Here is an 18,622-nt window from a genome sequence, read left to right as displayed (position 1 = left end):
TTAATTTCTGGCTGGTGTTACACCACCAGAGGGTGGTCCAGTCATTCCCTACCTCAGCTGAACACTCCTGTGTTGGATCAGTTTGGCCAGGTTTTGGTAGCAGAGGCTTACAAGGGTGGCCTGTGTGAGAAGATGCCAGCAGATCCCCCCATCTCCAACAGAGTCAATGCCAGCTGGCTCCAAGGCTTGCCCCCCTGGCCATGGCCGAGCCCATCAACAGCAGCTGTGCCACCTCCAGGATAATGTATTTAAAAATGGGGAAAAAAACCTGTGCTACATCGATTGAAGTGGGAGAGGAGAGTGGGAACCTGTGAGAAACAGGCCTACAGATACCAAGGTCAGTGAAGGAGGTCTGGTGCTCCAGACTTTGGAGCAGAGATTCCCTTGATGCCTGTGCTAAACAACTGTTAAATAACTATTTAGGTGGCTGTTAAATGACCATGGTGAGGCAGGTTCTCCCTCTCAGCACTCGCTGGCCCATGGTGGAGCAGATATTCGCCTACAATCCCTGGAGAACCCCACATGGAGCAAGTGGGTGCCTGAGGGAGGATGTGGCACTGTGGGAAGCCTGTGAAGGAGCAGGTTCTGGCAGGACCTCTGGGCCCATGAAAAAAGGAGTCCGCACTGGAGCAGGTTTGCTGGCAGGGAGCCACTCTGGAGGGGTGTGTTTCTGCAGGACAGCACCCCAATGGAAAGGACCCATGCTGAAGCAGTTTGTGATGAACTGGGAAGGACTGAGCTGGAGAAGTTCATGGAGGACTGTTTTCTGTGGGAAAGATCCCACACTGGAGAAAGTGAAGCTTCTGGGGATGGAGGAAGTCCTGAAAATCAGGAGTAAAATTAAACCCAAGAAGAAGGGATGGATGGGGGAAAGGTCTTATGATTTGTCATCCTACTCTGATTTGATTTGTAATAAATTTGGCTGATTTCCCCAAGTTCAGTCTGGTTTGCCATGATGATAATTGGTGAGTGATCTCTCCCTGCCCTTCTCTGAATCCACTTGCCTTTCATTAAGTTTTCCCTCCCCTGTCCAGCTGAAAAAGGTGTGGTGTGTATGATAAAGTGGCTTTGGTGGGCACCTGCTATCCAGCCAAAATCAAACCTCCACACCTTCTCAGTGTTGCTTAGTGGTGGTTTGTTGAGGGTTTGGGGTTTTTTTGGTTGTGGCATTATTGGATGGGATTTTGTGTGCTTTTTTGGTTTTGTGTTGTTCTGTGTGTGTGTGTTTGTGGATTTATTTTTTATTTTTTTTTTGAGGGGGGAGGGATTTACCTAAGGGGAAAACATCTTTTTCCATTGTCTAGTCATAGGACAGGTGCTTCTGTCCTCTCATCATCTTTGTGTCCTTCCTCTGGACTCACATCAACAGGTTTATATCTTTCTAGTGCTGGGGGCTCCAGAGCTGCACACAGCACTGCAGGTGGGGTCTCACAAGAGCAGAGGGGCAGAATCCTCATCTTCAACCTGTTGGCTACACTTCTTTTTAAGCTTTTGCATCTCTTTAATTGAAAGGTTATTGAGGGCAGATTCCTAATCCTAAAATAGTTGCTTATTTAAGTAATTTTCATTCAGAGAAAAGTTGTAAGGCCAGAAATTACTGTCTGTATTGTGTATTTTCATGATGTATGAGGGTGGAAGGGGAAGACAGGTTGTGGCTGCTCCGAGCATATAAGTTATCACCTCCTGCAGTTCTGAAGAGGTGGTTTCATATCAGACATCTGGGCACATTAGTAGGTGGACCCATACAGTGGCTATTAATCTGCTGCTGCACAATTTTCTGCCAGAAATTTGAAAACTTTGGTGTCATTTTTGCTTTATAATTGGATGACACTGCATTGTGTTTAAAATACCAAGATGTTAACATTTAAAATTAATCAAAGTATGCCTTTATTTTCAGAATTTGTGGGGGTTTTTTTGTCTTGGTTTACTCAGAAGTTTTGTGTTTGTGGAAGGCTTCAGAAAGCAGGAAAATTTATATTCCACTAACAAATATACAAGTTAAATTGGGGAAACATTGGGGAAACAGTAAGTTCAGCCCTCTATCTCCCAGAAAAGGAAAATGAATACAATTTGAAGAAAAGGCCTTCTAATTAATTTAATAATAATAATAATTCTGATACTTTTGTTTGCTGATTGGACTGCTGTATGTCTACATGTAGCTACTATTATCTTTGGTTTGTTTATTGCTGAGGCTGCTAGAACATCCCATGCATAAGTGCTGTGTGTTATCAGCCCCTTATCTTGAATTGCTGATAACTCTTGGCACCTTGGTGTGTACAGCCTTCCCCAAACACATACCTCTGGTATTTAGCTATCAAATAAACCCAGCAAACTCCCTGCCCTTTTCTCTTCATACTTTCCTTTTCATGCAATGAGGAAGGTGGGGCTTGGATAAACCACTTGCTCCTCAGCAGGTGCCTCCTTAAAGTTTGCAGAGGTAGTTTGTGAATCACAGCCGTTGCCTCTAACAGTGAAGTGACAATCTATCTCTGATTTGTATGCAGCTGGGGGCAGGATGGGCTCATACTGGAGTGCTTGTGAGGTAAGGGTGTGAAAGCTCTAGGAGCTGGGGTGGGCTTGTGGCTGGGATTCTGGTTGGGAAAAGAGGTCTTGTGAACTTTTATTTCTAATTTCATGTATGTTTTCACCTATTTACGTAAGATGGCTTATACCTTTGTCGGTATTAGTTACCCTGTGGAGGCACTCTTGGTAGTGAAGTTCACAGTAGGTAATTCACATGGAGGCTGGGAACCATTCTGAAGTGCCTCACAGGAGCTTTCTGTGAATTTGGGATGAATCTGTGATTTGATTCAAACATTATAAAAACTGTACCCTTCCACAGTGCATCTGCCAGCTATGACTATAAACATATACGGTGCCCAGGTAGCTGTGCTAGCAGCCACCTGGCAGTGATAGACACAAGAAGGTCACTGCCTAAAAGCAATGATTAATAATGATGGTCTTAGTTTTATATTTGTGCATGACTGATGCACAAAAAAAATCTTGATCTGTCTCAGAAGTTGTGGGGGGTTGTTCTGTTGTTTGTTTGTTTGTTTCATGGAACGTAAGTGAGAGGGAAAACACTAGAACTGTCTGTTGGGTTCCAGGGAATGAACATACTCTGTCTTCTTCTCAGTTCTGAAATTAACTTGCAGTTTGCTATGAACAAGTTATTTGATTATTCTGTGCCCTGCTTCCCTGGTTGTATAAAGGAGATTATAAAGATTAAAGATAAAGATTAAAGATAAAAAATACATGGATATGTGTTAACATAAATGTGCATTGACGCTTGCAGATCTCAAATGGGGCATCCCCACAGCTTTAGAAATAACACATGTGAATGTCTAACCAATGTGTTTAAAGAAACACTAAGGTTCTACAAATTCATCTTTTTGAATAGAAACTGGCAATGGTCTTTGTGTGGAAAATATGCATAGAAAGCAAGAAAAGTGACTGTCCTCTCTGCTGTTCCCCTTGCCCTTAACCACTGAAACAGCTTCAAGAGTAAAAGTACAGGCTTCTTAGAGATACAGGGGTGAGGGGAGACTTTTTCCACCCAGAACCTAAAGCCAGATAGATGACATTAAAACATGCCCTTCTCTTTTGGAGTTAGACATAAAAAACAGACCAAGGTTAGTTTATCATAATTCAAGAGTGATAGGAGAATTTGTAACTTCTCACCTGAATTAATTCCTAACTGGAAAAAGGAGTGACATAACTCCCTTGAGGAATTTGGTGGAGTAATTTTGCTAGCAGAGAATGGGAGAGGAACTAGATAATACTTTCCGTGAAGCAATAGCTAAAACTTCAGGTACTAAAATCTGCAAGATTTAATAATTGTTTTGATTTTGTTATTTGCCTTTCCTTCTGCACCTGACATTTCAGGTAACGATCCTTCTGCAAATATCCAGCATCTCGTTTGAGTAGGGAAGTTTTGTTGACATCTCTTCCAAAGCTGTTTTCTTGCATCTGCTTTTTTTGTGTTGTGCTGATGGTGCACAACAAACAGTGCCACAAAAAATTATTTCTTCTTTCAATGACATATATACACAGCAGAATATTTCCTCAATTTTTTTCTATTTTTTAAACTCTACATAGACATGATTTTAACTTCCAAAGTAATGCAAGCACTTCGTCTTCTAATTTTGCTGCATGACTTTGAAAATTACAGCAGGAATTTGTGGGAGACCATGTTTTATGAAGCATAAACAACATCAATGCATGTAATGAACTTTGTCATTTTTCTACAGAGAGATGAATGTCCCTGCTGTTCATTCTTTGTGAAAATCATAAGAATGAAAAATCTGAGAAAGGCAGATCTGTGTGAGTATCACAGTCTTTCTTTGCACTTTTTAGTAGCTCATCTCTGAAAGCACAGAACATGTGCTTGCTGCTTGCACTGTAACTGTTATCTGTGTTTGAACTGACACCATGGTTTCGAATATTGATGCATATTTGATTTTGGACTGTGCTTTGAATGCAGTTTTATATAACAATTATCTTTTGTTTTATAGCATGTTACTATTATTAGTGGGAATAGCAAATATGTACTGTAATGTACCATAAAATATCTTTGGTGCTGAACCTTGTTAGCAGTTGTTTTGATGAACAAATTCAGGTGTTAATTCTCAGTTTCAGCTTTTGAATTTCTTTTTCTTTAAAGAAAAGAACAAAGGAGCATTATACATCTTATTGTCAAACAACTTTTTTTTGGTCAAAATTTCACTGAAATGTGTTCAAAATAGACTTTTCAGGATAAACAAGTACCATTGAAATATTTCTGATGACTTGGAATGGGTAAAAGTGGAAGTGAAGAGAGAAAAAATATCTCAGCAGTTACTCAGATAGGAGAAAGAAAGCTGAATATCTCAAATATCTGACTCAGAAAGAAAGAACAAGTCAGGAACAAAATGGAAAGACAGTGAATATGAACCTTTGTGTATCAAAGAAGACCAAGTGAACAAAACAACTATATTTGCCTCCATGGAGATTCCTATTAAATTCTTGCTTTTCTGCCATTATGTCTAGCATAGAGATACTGCCTTCTCTTGAAAAAAACAAATCTTCAGAGAAAAGTGAAAGGATGTTTCAATTCCATTTCTATTATTTCTATTTCAGCTGAACTGTTTTCTGGTATGTTACCAGCCCAAGGCAATTTCTAAGTTGCCCTGACAGGCAACAGCATCAAGACAACCACCTGCAGAGCTGATAACCAAATGTGTGCCTCTGACCTTAAAATCAGGGATGTTTCTCACTTTCTCAGCATTTTATAGTGGTTGGAAATGATGATCTTCACATTCTTAAGGACGATTGAACTTCCAGAAATCCGTAGCAATTTATCTTAGCTGTTTATCTTTTATTAGTCTTTATCCTGTATCTTCCTTTTGAGCAGATGATTGATTACCTGACTTCAGGTTTGAAGCTATAACACTGCACATTTGCTTCCAAAGCCAGATGTGGAAGAAGGTCTTTGCTAGAAAGAGGCAGAAGAAGCAGTCCCAGGTGACAGGGTCATAGAGGAGCTGCTTCATCCATTCCCCATTCCACTTGCTTTCCTTTATTGTATGGAAGAAAGAACCACATTTTATTTTTCCTCTGATAATCAGGACCAAGCTGCTAGTGTCACAGCAGAGAGTCAGTGGGTTTTTATTTCTCCTGTGCATGTACGCTCTCTCAGAGCAAATGATTTTGTTAGTGGAGCCATGCCCCATGTGTGATACACAGCACAAGAAATGAGACTATTAAAAAGAATTACACTGAATGAGAAAACCAGTGTGAGAGTGTAATACAATTCTTTATTAACTATTTAAAGTTTATATATAACACAGGGCTTGCACATGTCATATAACATGGGACTTATTTTTTGTTAAGGGTTAGCAGTGGCTATCGGCTATAATCATGCTATTGACCTTTTCCCTGTGCATTGGAAAAAAGGTTGTGTTTGTGCATGTGTAATAACAAGAAGTAATAATAATAAGTGAATATTGTAGAAGTGTATAATAATAATAAGTGTAATAACAAGAATTAGGCTACTAATATGCATTTAAGTCTGTTAGGAAAAAGGCTTACTTGTGAATCAGAAAGAAGCGCTCCCTAATTATGAAGATTATCAGGTACTTATAATCTAAGTAGTACATATCGTGAAGACATAGCTTTTGCAACTTCTAGGCATGTTTTGAGTTTGGCTAAATTTTCCTAGTGAAAATGAAAAAAAATAGTGCTGCCAGACCAGTCCAAAGACGCATTTGGATTGAGAGTATGTCCCCAGAACTGGCTTATAATAAATACTTTGGGGTATGACAAACACTGAACCATGCTTTTCCCTGCCCCACTCTCCCAAGAGGTCTGTGCTTCTTGAGGTCTGTGGCTGAGAGATCTGGCTTCTGACTCAATGGTAGTGTTGCATTTAATTGCCATACCCCAAATTATTGGTTTCTGGAGGCCATTAGGGATCTTATTTTGATATTTGTCATCTCACTTTGATCTGGACAGGAGCCCAGATATTCTTTTTCAGTGTCACAGGAAAACACCATTCCCGTTTTTAGGATGTTATTCTTTGGGGAGGTCTGCATGGTTATATTGCTAACTAAATAGTTACAGACATTTTTTTTTTTCTCTCTTTGCCTTGCATGGGCAGCAGAAATACCTGCATAAGAAAACCTAGTCCTTTCCAGGCTGGTATGAAAAGGCCGTTTTTACATATTAGATGTGTCAGCTCTTATACCAAGACAACAGCTCCCTTGTATTTATCTCAAGAAGTGCAGAATGCTAATCATTATATCACTGCCTCTATCTCTGGCTTTAAAACTGAGACAGCTTTGTGGATATCACAAATCTTCACAAATACATCCAACATTTCTGTAAAATCTGCCTGGAGGATGTGATTTCTTTGTCCAGCAGGGCTTACTTGTGGCACCAGTAAAATGGGGAGTCACTGACAGCATCAGGAGCAAAGGTCACAAGCTGAGGTGCCTGGATGCTCCATCTTCTTGTTTTCCAAAAGCTTGTCTTACCAGACAAGATCACTGGAAGAGGGCATAGTTTTTATGTTCATGTCTCACAGTTATTTCATAGAAGCCAACTTTATGGCATTTCTACCATTTAACCATGGCACAGTTACTTTCTGGAGAGATTTGCCTGCCAGCCAGGTACCACTGCATTTCACCCCATGTGCTGCTTATAACATGAGCTGGATGGGTGTTGTGTAGATTCCCCAGGGCAGATCTTGTTTTCAGCGTGGCTGCCCAGACCTGCCTTGTTGTGCACAGTCCCATTGGAGCACACCTGGCTCTCACTGATTCCAGAGGCTGCCACTGTGGTCACAGCAGGCCATGGGCTGTCACAGCTGGCAAATCTGGTTTTGTGTGGCCCTTTTCTCAGTGGCTGGGTTCACTGACCTTCCAAGAGATAAAGTATCTTCTACACTGCAAATTGACATCTATGGAAGAGAAACCTGTTTGCTTCATGGGCTACAAGTGAAATATAAGCTTAACATTTTCTACATGTGTGTATTTAACAGAAATACTCCATTCAGAAGATAAAAAATGTCTTTAGAATTGGTGACACGTCCTAATTGTGATTTAGAAAAATCCAAGGCTACAAAAAGTTTTTCCTGGAATAGTCTACAGCTACTTTTTTGGTTTTGTTTGTTTGTTTTCTTTAATATGAAAAGATAATCAGCATTTTCATTAGATAAAGCTTTAGGCTTCTCTTTAGGCTTCTCTTTAACTATAATATTAAATTATAGTTATGGGCCTTATTACATCTGAACATGTTGCTATGTAATTACATAGCAAGCTCACAATGTTATACTGCCTATTGATTTTTAAAGTTGGAAGACAACAGTACCAATGTTTTTCCTTATATCACGTAAACCCTATGTAACACCATCAAAATAACAAGACCCCCCTCAGTGCCATGTTCTCCAAAGGAAACTAGTGTGTGCGGAAAGGACTGTTTGAAGATATGCTCACAACATGCTGTGTATATTTCCTTTTACCTCTGCCTGTAGCACTGGCATGAGAGGGTAGCAGCAGTCTTTGTGCAAAGAGGGCAGTCAGGCAACACGGGCTGTGACAACGGGCAGCTGCCTGGGCTGGCCAGTGCTGATGGCACATTCACTTTAGGGTGAAATTGCTTCCCATGGTCACTGATGTTTGCAGTGGTTAAGAGTAAAGGAGTAGGACGTGGTCCTTTTAAAAAGAGTGTTTGTGTCTTTTCAGGGCACTTCGTTTAGATTCCTGATGTCACTGCCTCCTCAGACAGGTTGTTTTTGCATTAATGGAGAGAAAGCCTAAAACAGCCCAACACAAATGCTTAGCAATAAGAATCTGCACAAGGACAGAGAAGTGGTTATGTGGATAACCGCCAAGTTGCAACAAATCCTGTAAACAGGGATTTCCTAACTGGTTAAGAAACTGAAACAGGGATAAAAGCAGCCAGTAATCACAAGAAGATCCTCCCTGTGATGTCATATCCTGGAGCAGGGCTTTTTTACTGTAATTTCAAGCTGATTAGATCAAGTTCAAGAACTAATTGCATAACCATGGCGATACCTGTTGAAATGGAAGCCTGGTCTTGACTGATGCTTATTATAATAAAGTCATAACCACGGTTAATAATAGGAGTAAAAAATGAATATATAATCTTGATGAATGTTATATGAGTCAGTTTCATAGCTGCATTTCTTAACAACCTCTGTTCCTTTCTATTCAGTCTTCTTTTTTGTTTCATCCACTCATGCAAACCAAGTCTGCTCATGCTCTTCCTCAGTTCATTGTTACCAAACACACACATAAACCTAGTTTCCCTCAGGTTACCTGTTTTGTATTCTCTAATCTAGAAGATTAATTCTGTTTTTTCCCCCCTTTTTCAAGTCCTTGATGGTCATGGTGGAGTGTAGTGTATATTGTATTATATACAGTTTCATTGTATAGCATTAATGGTAAATAGTGTGGAGACAAAAAGCCTTCTCTGTGCCTTGACAGCAGCATAAGCTGCCACTAAAGAGGAAAATGCTATTTATAATCAAGGAGATCAAGGAGATCCTTACTTGCTTTGTACATGTCCTTATAGCTGTGGAATTGCATCCCTTCTGCTGCCAGTGGGTTCAATGTAGGTGTACATGTATCTTCTTGCAGCCATGCTGGCTTCTGCATGCTTCTGTGTGCAAGAACAGAAAGCTGTTCTGGTAGTTAAAGGTACTGTGTGTGATGCTCCTCCATGGCTTCCTTTAGATTCTTGGTGTAGTCTTAAAGAAGAGCTTCTCAAAACCATGATTCCTCATTTCCAAAGCCAGTGCTTCAGCAAGGACACTGGGAGCCTTAGGAATTAGGAAGTTGAACTGATTACTGACTGAGAAGTCTCTCAGTGAAAGTAAAGGATCTCAGCTAAATGATAAAAAAAGGATTTTTGGTGAAAGTAAAGGATCTCAGCTAAATGATAGGCTCATCTCTGCCTCAAAAAGAAAAATGAGATCAGCTACTGTGCTCTAATACTGTACCTGTGCAAGTGACATTGCAGCTCTTGTCCTTCCTTGAACAGGTATCAATTTTAAGGACTGTTGTGATGGTACTATGTATTCCTGGTAGACTTCATTATCCTCTTGTTTAGTGGAGACTTCTAGTTAACAAGTGATTGAAACAGCTTGCAAAATATTTTATAATGTTTAGAATGTCAAAACCTGTTTTAAAACAGGTTTGAAAAGGGTGGAGGCAATGGAAATTAACAAGGGAGAAGTTTGGGTGGAGAAGAGAGTCTGGAATGAGTAGGTGGTGATGGCAGCAATGTAGAACCACACAGCGCTTTGAGAGGACACAGGTCCATGTGGTGATTCAAGATCCTTCATTCTTTCTCTGCCATTTGGCTTGCAGAGTTAAAAGGCAGGGGCAGACTCTCCTCATGGAGTACCTTTCTAGTTTGCACTCAGAAAAGAGATCATCATGAAGAAGAGCGTTTTTGATTTCTGTATAGGATTTCTGTTTGCCCATTTCCTTGAGCTGAGCTCAGTAACATCATTTAAAAACATGAGCTGAGTATTACCTTTTCCCATGCTTGTAGTCTCCCACATCTTCTTTAAAGTTATTGTACCTTGGAATTTTTGATCATCTTTGATAAGGGCCATATTTTACTCTGACTGTTGCACAATTGTTGAGTTTAAGATCAAAGTGTACTTAGCTTGACAATAAACATTAACCACAAATTGAATATCAATAGACCTGTGTTGACAGTACTATTAGTTGCTATTTAGACATTCAAAGAATTAATAAATAACAGATATTAGTAATTCAAATGTTCAATTATTATAATTATTGATAATTCATAAAGACCGGAAGATTGATAACTACTAAGGTTTACTCATTACAGGAATTGTTTCAAGATGTTTTTAGGTGTTATGGACTGTCTTGGTTTAGGAATGGTACTTCCCAATTTAGTGCTCCCACTAAGACTATCGCAACAAACTGCCACTTGGTTCTCCCACTGGGTGGGCTGGAGAGGAGAATTGGAGTCAAAAAAAGGTAAGGATTATGGGCTGAGATGAGAACAATTTACTGGAAACAGCAATGAAATAAGAAAGGAAGCAGTAACAGCAACAATATCAGTGAAGAGTCTCCCTTCCCACCCTCTCCCAGCAATAACTTCTAGATCCTGGCCATGCCCCCTCTTGGCTCCTGCAAAGGTTAACCCTGTTCTGGCTAGAACCAGGACATGGGGAAAAGGTAGAACTTCTCATGTTTGACATTTTGTTATGAAAAATACATTTAAATACATTTTTGTTCATGAATCCAAATAGATTTTATCCACCTCAGTACCTGTCCTGGTTGTTCTGGCTTCATCAAAAACAGCAGTATCTGCAGTTCATCCAGTTGTGCATTATGCAGTGCTACTGATACCTGTCATTAGCAATTCAGTCTTTCTCTGCCCTCTGAGCAGAGACAGGTTTTTGTTTTATGCATCTGTCCCTCTTAGTGTCCTTACCAATGGATGCAGATGAACGCTGCTGAGGTGACTGGTACCAGTGCAATGAGGCCTGTGGTATGTCTTGGTCACTGTGGAGGTTTTGAACACTAGGGAAAGCCTTGCCCACAGGCAAGATTCTCAGAGCTTGAGGTCCTTTATCAGTGATGGTCTCTGGAGCTTTGGGTAACCTTTTTGCTGAAGGAGGACACTGATTGCCTTGTAGATAAGGACCAAGAACCCAGATGTGATTTGTTTGATGTGGGAGGGCAACGCAATGTCGAGAGGCTAGATTTGACATGGCTGTGAGAGTTTGCACTGCAGAGAAGATATATGAGACTGTCCCCATGGGACTGTGGCTCCTCTCTTGGGCACTTTCTGTGACTGTACCCTCAGCAGGAGACAATAAAGAAGCGCTGCAGTAGCAGTCACTGAAGGTTAAAAGTAAGATTCACTCCCAATTTTGGTGCTATTATTTGCATTGTATTCTGCTAAATCAAAAATAGTTCTGAATATTTTCCTGACAAAGGTGCTCATCTTTTCTTACTTGTTTAGGACCAATCTTGACCAAGAATGTCCTGTCAGAGGCATTTCTGAGTCATAATAATGATGCTTAAGAAAACAAAAAGTTTTAGCTAAACTTTTAAAGCAATTTTGTTTCTCTTCCCTTACTGGGTGAACAACATTCTTGTGAACATTTTCTGAAGAAAGAAAATTCGTGAACATTGATTTGGTGGTTCAGCTCTTTCTGGTATTGATTTTGTTCACATTATAATTTTCTTTGAAATCAAATGCATTTGTGTGTACTGTTTGCAGCCTTTTTCCAAATCTGTTTCTATGTTTTCTTCTGATAATGGTTTCTTTAGATGCTCTAACTACTCTCTGTGTCTGCATCGACAGTGTGGATGTGTGACCAAGACTTAGTTTAGGCTAGCTTATTTTTAAAAGGAAATGAAAGAACTTTCTTAAAAATCTTAGCTAGTGATAGAGTCGTGATTGCATCATATTATCACCCCAAGATGGTCTAAGGTGGAACAAAGAAAATCTGACTGTTTGATAATAACTCTTTTCAAAAGATATTCCACATTTTGAATATTGTTTGAATTTTGGACATTACTGGCTGATTATCTGAGGGTGGGAACAGTGAAATAGTGGCAATGCTTTTAAAAAGTCTAAAAAGGGTATGCCTCTGGAAATGCATGATTTGTAGTTAAGCTGTGCATAGTCTTCTCTGCATTACATTGTGTTGCTTTTTGTGTTGTTTCATTTTGATGATTATATTGTGATGGTATCTGGAGACTCTCTGTATGGATTTAAGCCTTGTTATTCAGTACCTGCTCCTTGTACCTGTTTAGAATGAAAAAGTGGCATCTCTTCCAATGAACTTACAGTCATTTTTCATATGTGTCAAAGAAGGAGCTTTGGAGTTGTTTTGGTGACAGCACCTGGCTATCTGGTGATTGATCTCTTGGGCTGATGTACCATCTAAAGCTGTCCTATCACTATGCATTATGCTCCCTGACAGTCAACCCTGGCAGGGAAATGGCTTAGTTGTTTTCCATGGACTATAATTGACATGACACGATTATCCTGTTTTCTGCCTTCCAGCATAAACATGGACATTACATGGCAGCATTTCCATATGACACCTGATAGGCTCACCTGGGCTGGTCCTCATCTCTTGAGGCAGGATGAAATTTAGCTTGTCTGCCACTGTTTCATACATGTCTGGGTACTAGAACAGTCTGAAATGAGTTACCTTAAAAACTTATAAAATCTCTCTTGCTAGACTTAATCCTCCAAGAGCTGGAGCAGTCTTCCAATTTTTGCCTCTGTTCACACAGAAACACAGATCATTATCCTCTTTGTATCAATCATTTGGACATTACAGAACTGATTATTTGACAACCTTTTGTTGTTGTTTAATCAGCAAACTCAAGTCTTTCAGCTCTTTCTTTATACCAGGCTGCCTAAGTCAATTCTCTTCAATTTGGGTATGTTCAATAGCTGGTAAGAGTTAAAGCATTTTATAGAGGAGGGAGGAAAAGAGTGGAAGAGAATGCAACACTGAGTGAGCATCCCACATGTTCCTCTCCAGGGCTAAAAGTGTATGCAAAAGGATATCAGGGCTAAATCTCCTCACCTGCATTTACATTTAACATTGTATATTTGGAATCTGGTCCAGAATGTAATTAAATTTGTGTTGTACATGTAAGTTGTTAGATGCATCCTGCAACATTTTAGTTCTGGGGTATAATTCATTATTCTTCATGCAGTGTTCTGCCTTTAATTGCTTGTTTTCAGAGTCAAATATCTTTGTCTCTATCTACATTCTTGTCTTAGGCTATGTTGAGAGTGAGACCTCAGTAAGTTGCTAACCTAGTTAGTGTTCAGTGTGCATCATCAGATTGTGGGACTCTGTTATTGCTCTTATTAAGGGTGAGCAGCCTTGCTAAAGACTAGACTAACTTCTCAGGTTGGTACAGTTCTGTTGTGTTCAGAGAGGATGAAGACCTGAACCTACCACAGGTCCAGCTAGATAAAAGAGTGTAAGTCACAAGTAAAGCACTTCTTTGATACTCTGAAAATAATGAATGCCTTTCTTCTAAACCAGGAGTCATAGCTCCTATGTAAAACAAAGAGATATCCTGAACCACAAATAAACAAATTCTCTAAAACACACATACATCATTAATGCATTACTTGCAGAGACAGGTGAGGAAGAAACAGCCTGCGCCTCTGGCACCATCTGAGGAAGTAGCTATGTAAAGTCTGTACAATCTTTTTCAAAAGTTAAAAATCAATGATAGAGTTTTTGAAAATAGTGTGTGGAAGACAACTGAAGAAATAGTTTCATTACCAATAAATTGTTACCAAAAGGTATATTGCATTTTAAAATTGCAAATAAAGATATCTCTAATTCCTGTATGTAATATTAGGATATTTTTTAGCATTATTGACATATTAAAGGAATTTCTTACCTACTAGGAGCAGTAAGGGGGAAACAATCTTGAAAAACTGGAAGATGTTTCATGTTCAGACAGTATCAGAAGACTTGAAAGATAAATCATGCATATTCTGATTGCACAAATTACTTTAAGCAACACCTATTCATTGCAGCATGGTTTATCCCACAAATTTAAAGAAAATGTAGAAGGAGAATCAAGAGACTGATAGGGAAAGAATAACATAATTACTGATCAGACTCTCTTCCTGGGTCACATCCGAGCAGATTACAAAAGTGGAAAGGATAGTTATCACTGTGTTATTGGTGGGGAAATGTAGATGGAGAAGCAAGATAAATTTAAATGAAACCAATTGCCCAGCGTGACTTAGCAGTCTGTGACAAAGCTGGGACTGGAACCAACATGTCATCAGACCTTTTCCAGCAGGTTACCCAACTGGTCATGCTGCCTCTCAGCATGTATCCCACAGTACCAAAGTGTCTATTATTTTACCCAAATCTGAGCTATACTGTAAATACACAACAAGTTCTTAGAGCTGGAGACAGCTGTAGTTGCCCAGAAGACAAAAGGAATATCAATTCCCTAGAAAGGACAGCAGATTTGCTCAAAATGGGAGGGTTGGAAAGGGTGTTTGACCGTGTAGGGATACTGAGCCCCACCATTCCTCACTATATTGTCAGGGTCCCAGTTTGTTACCATGGGTTCATGAGGCATCAACTCTTTTATGCTCTTAGGAGCAAATGCCCTGCATTGCTCCCTGGTAAAAATCAATTTTCTGATTGATACTCCTTAGCAGTATCAGAGAGATTCCCAACCACCACCAAATACTCCACATATATCACACTGACACACAAAGGGAAAGTTAGTTGCACAGATATACAAGTGCCCACCTTGCCACTCACCTGGAAACTCTGGCAAACCACAGGAGACAATTCATCCACACCGTGTGGCAGTGCCCAGCATGCAGAACAACCTGGTCTAGTGGGAGGTGCCCCTGCCCACAGCAGGGGTGTTGGAACTAGATGGTCTTTAAGATCCCTTCCAACCCAGGCCATTCTATGATTCTGTGATAGCTGTGCCCACCCAGACAGGTCTGGAGACAAAACAAACCCAGAACAACTCCTGTGTGTCAAGATTTAATGCCATACTTGTAGCTCACTGTGCAACCTTCTGACACATGACCACCTTTCTCAGAAATTAGAATTTTCTTCTCTATCAGGGCTCAGAGTTTAAATCACAGTAAGATAAAAGTGCACTGCTATTTTTTTCATATTGTTTTTCATGGTGAAGGGATGTGATCACACGTTGGGTGAGACAGTCAGCTCATTACATGGACTGGATTGCAGACATCTGAGTGCAGCAGACCAGATGGGAAAGGTGGTTAAAAAGTATTTTACTCTTGAAAAAGGTTCTCTTAAAATGCATAGGCATTTTACTTCTCTATCACAGAAATCTCTTGATTTGCAACCAACAGGGGACGTACCAATAAGGGGTTTGTTAAGTCAAACTAGCCCTGTGTACTCTTTTCTTACCAGTTGTCTTTATTGCAGAAATTTCTTTGAATCTCATGACCTGAGCTCCCACTTGCAGGAGGTAACAAACAGTAGTGAAAGGTTTTGAATAAAGAGCTGTCAGAAAAGTTCTTGAAACACCTCAATTTTTCAATTTGCTGTATGTGTTCAGTGCTATATGGCTATGCTTTAAGATATTTGTAGTAATTTCTTAGTTACAACATATCTTTTCAAATACAGTTAGCCAAACTGATTGCTATGTAAGCCTGTCCTTGCCCACTGCTTCCCCCGAGACTGTCCGGACCAAAACCATTAAAAACTGCAAAGACCCAGTGTGGAATGAAACATTTTGCTTCAGGATCCAGAGCCAAGTAAAGGTAAGACGCAGAGTGCATTTGTTTGTCTTTTGGGGCAGAGACATCATAGTGTGATCGATGTGTTGGGCAAAATAAAAATAGAAATAAATATGTGTGAAGGACTATGAGAATATTGGTAAGGGCATTTGGAGTAGAATGTAGCAGCAAAATTGAATTTAATTTTCTGATATGTAAAAAATAACAAAGATATTTCATAACTCTTCCTATAGTGTTCTATCACTTGTCAATTTTTCATCACTGCTTTTCACAAGTACATGTGAAAATTACAGAGTAAATTGAATAGCATAAAAGAAATGTATGAGCTAGGTCGTGGAAGCATTAAAGGGCTGTACTTTTTAACAATTCCTTTGTAATGACCAGAAATAAAAAAGTCACAAAGCAACAGTTGAATTTTGCAAAAGAGAACTTCATGAACTTTTATCATGACGATAAATGTTAAAGATTAAGAAGATTTGCAAGTCCCACTATCTTCTCCTTCCAAAAGACAGCACCAACATCAGAGTCCAGGAGTCCACAAAGATCAGTGGTAGGCTAAGTAAACCAAGCTTACTTCACATTAGGGGCAGTCAGTCTCTGCTTTACAGCTTGCACTGTTCATTTCCTAATGCTGCTGCCAGATCAGGACTTTCTACAGCAGCAAATAATCAGGCCAGTCCTGTGGCTCTCTCAAGAACTGATAAACTCCTCCAAAAGAGCATTTGGAATAGCTCAATGTGTTCCTACACCACAGGGTCTCCAGTGAACAATCTCTCTTGCCTTTGACTGCAGAAGTTGCCCATGGTACATGTTCTCAGGATTTCTTCCACAGTAAGGTGGTACTGGCCCTGTTTGGTATTGCTTTCAGCTTCCACATGTCTGCCCATCACTGCCTACAGCTAGTGCTCTCCCTGCAAACCTAAAAAATTCCAACCTCTTTCAAAATGTCAGTGAGGCACAATTTCATGAAGCCCTGCAGTTTTATCTGAGGTGAAAGGCATGGGACACACATTGCAGCATGGGAACAAACACCCACTGATGTGCAGCTCTTGCACACAAGCACCTGCTCTTCCTGAAAGGATTTTCAAAACTGCAGTAACACACAGAACAGCTAAAAAAATATCTTGGCTGCAGAAGCTGCTTCAACTTGTTCTTCAAGAGTAGTGTTTGGAAAGACCTTATGTTTACTTTCAGTAAATTTGCACCAGGAGACAAAACATGTGGCATTAGCTGGAGTAATTTTCAGTGTGTGGCTACAGCAGCGTGGTGGGGGCTGTGGCTTGAGTGTAGGCTGCAAAAATGTATCCTGGGGATCTGGGACAACCAAAGCTCAGCAGTTAAGGCTCTTGAGCAATTCCTGTGCTCATTACCCTCTGAGCAGAAGCAGCGTTTGCTGGTCTGGTTGTTTTCTCCTTCCCTGTCTTGTGTTTTGCTGAGGCATTCATCTTCCCAGTCTCTGGTAGCCAGAGCTCAGTAAAACCATATAATGCACTGTTCTGTGGAAGAAAAGGCCTGTTTGGGCATGTTTGTGCTGGTTCTTACCAGGAAGAGCAGTGTTTACTGACAGGCATCTGTTTTGATGAATGTCTGACAAACAGGTGGCTAGAAAAGCTTCCCAGGCTTGTGCTCTAGGTACAACTTCCACAGTTCCAGGAGGGTGACCCTTCCCAGAGCTGGTGGCACACAGCCCTGCCAAGGGCTATCTCTGCTCGTTGCCTGGCTCCCAGTGATGCTGCCCTCATATTCTCTGTCAGAAGAGATAGAAACAGTGAACTTCCCAGTTACCCCTGGCTGCTTCCTACACAGCATCCCAGGGGTGCAGCCAGAGATCTCCCTTGGCCAGCCTGCACCCTGTGCATGCCTCTCCTGGCCAGCTGGGAGTAACTGGGACTGCAAATCAGTTAGCCACGCAGAAAGTAAGTCAGTCATTTAAGCCAAATAAGGATATTCTATTGCAGTATCACAGCTAGCAGAACTGATCTGCTCTTCAGTGCAAGCTTGCCTTCTACTAACTGCAGACTATTGCTTTTAAGCATGTCACCTCCATCACCTTCCATAATCCTTTACAGGCTATTTATAGCTGGCCTGTAAACCAAGATGGTATGGCTGCTTGTCTCTGCCTCTTGACAGTATGTTTCTATTAGCAAGTGTCATGGAAATGGCTGACCACAGTGTGATACTTTTACACAGGTGGCCTTAGAGGTCAGCAGCATTTCTGTCTTCTGACAGTAAACTGCAAACTCAGTTTCCATCTCTCCCTTGCTAGTTTCTTGCAGAACGATAAATGTCAAAATTGAATGGTTGGATTCTGGAGTGGCTTCCTTTCAGTGTATATGTCTAGTCAATCACTTACCACATTTAGGTATGGACTTTCCTGAGATACATTATGAGCTACTAAGACAAGCAAGTTCACGTGCTTGATCTCTTTTATCCATGTGTTTGTGTGCAAGACCATGAGCCTTTAATAAACATCAAGCCTCTTAGCAAGTTGCAGTTAAATCTGATGCATAAGTAAGAATCTGAGATAAGTGCTCCCTGTAATTTGCATGAAAATGAGCTGCTGCATATATTGAGGGAGGCCTGAATTATTGCCCCACTGAGAAAACAGCAGTTAAAGTTCACTTGCTCAGCACTATGAGAGGCATCTCTGAGCCAGCTCATGTCTAGCCACCAATCAGGCACAGGAGAGGCTGTTACCTTCTGTCCATCCAGACAGGTGACAGAGGAGGGAGATGTATACAGGATTTGTGCAATTTAACAAAAGCATATCACTTTCTGTAGATTACATGGTAATTATCTGCATGTGATCTGTTTAAGAATTTACAGGATAAAATTA

General features: G+C 40.4%; 1 protein-coding gene across 2 annotated transcripts in view; it reads left to right on the top strand.

Annotated features, from left to right (window-relative positions):
- The first annotated feature begins 191 nt into the window (after positions 1–191).
- The window catches only part of LOC111930228 (cytosolic phospholipase A2 epsilon-like), a 35,106-nt gene continuing 16,675 nt past the window's right edge, over positions 192–18,622 (top strand). Inside the window, exons 1-4 of one of the 2 annotated variants that reach the window (XM_023928188.2) lie at positions 192–337; positions 424–2,542; positions 4,251–4,323; positions 15,674–15,810. In XM_023928188.2, coding sequence (XP_023783956.2) covers positions 2,516–2,542; positions 4,251–4,323; positions 15,674–15,810 — 237 coding nt within the window. In that variant the 5' untranslated portion in view covers positions 192–337; positions 424–2,515. Of the gene's footprint in view, positions 338–423; positions 2,543–4,250; positions 4,324–15,673; positions 15,811–18,622 lie in introns of those variants that run through there. The other variant, XM_086891763.1, reaches the window with a different exon arrangement.

This window comes from Cyanistes caeruleus, chromosome 6 (genome assembly GCF_971803275.1).
Source record: "Cyanistes caeruleus chromosome 6, bCyaCae1.hap1.1, whole genome shotgun sequence".
NCBI lineage: Eukaryota > Metazoa > Chordata > Aves > Passeriformes > Paridae > Cyanistes > Cyanistes caeruleus.
Note: the sequence above shows the minus strand (reverse complement) of the source record. Positions and strands in the feature narration are given on the sequence as shown.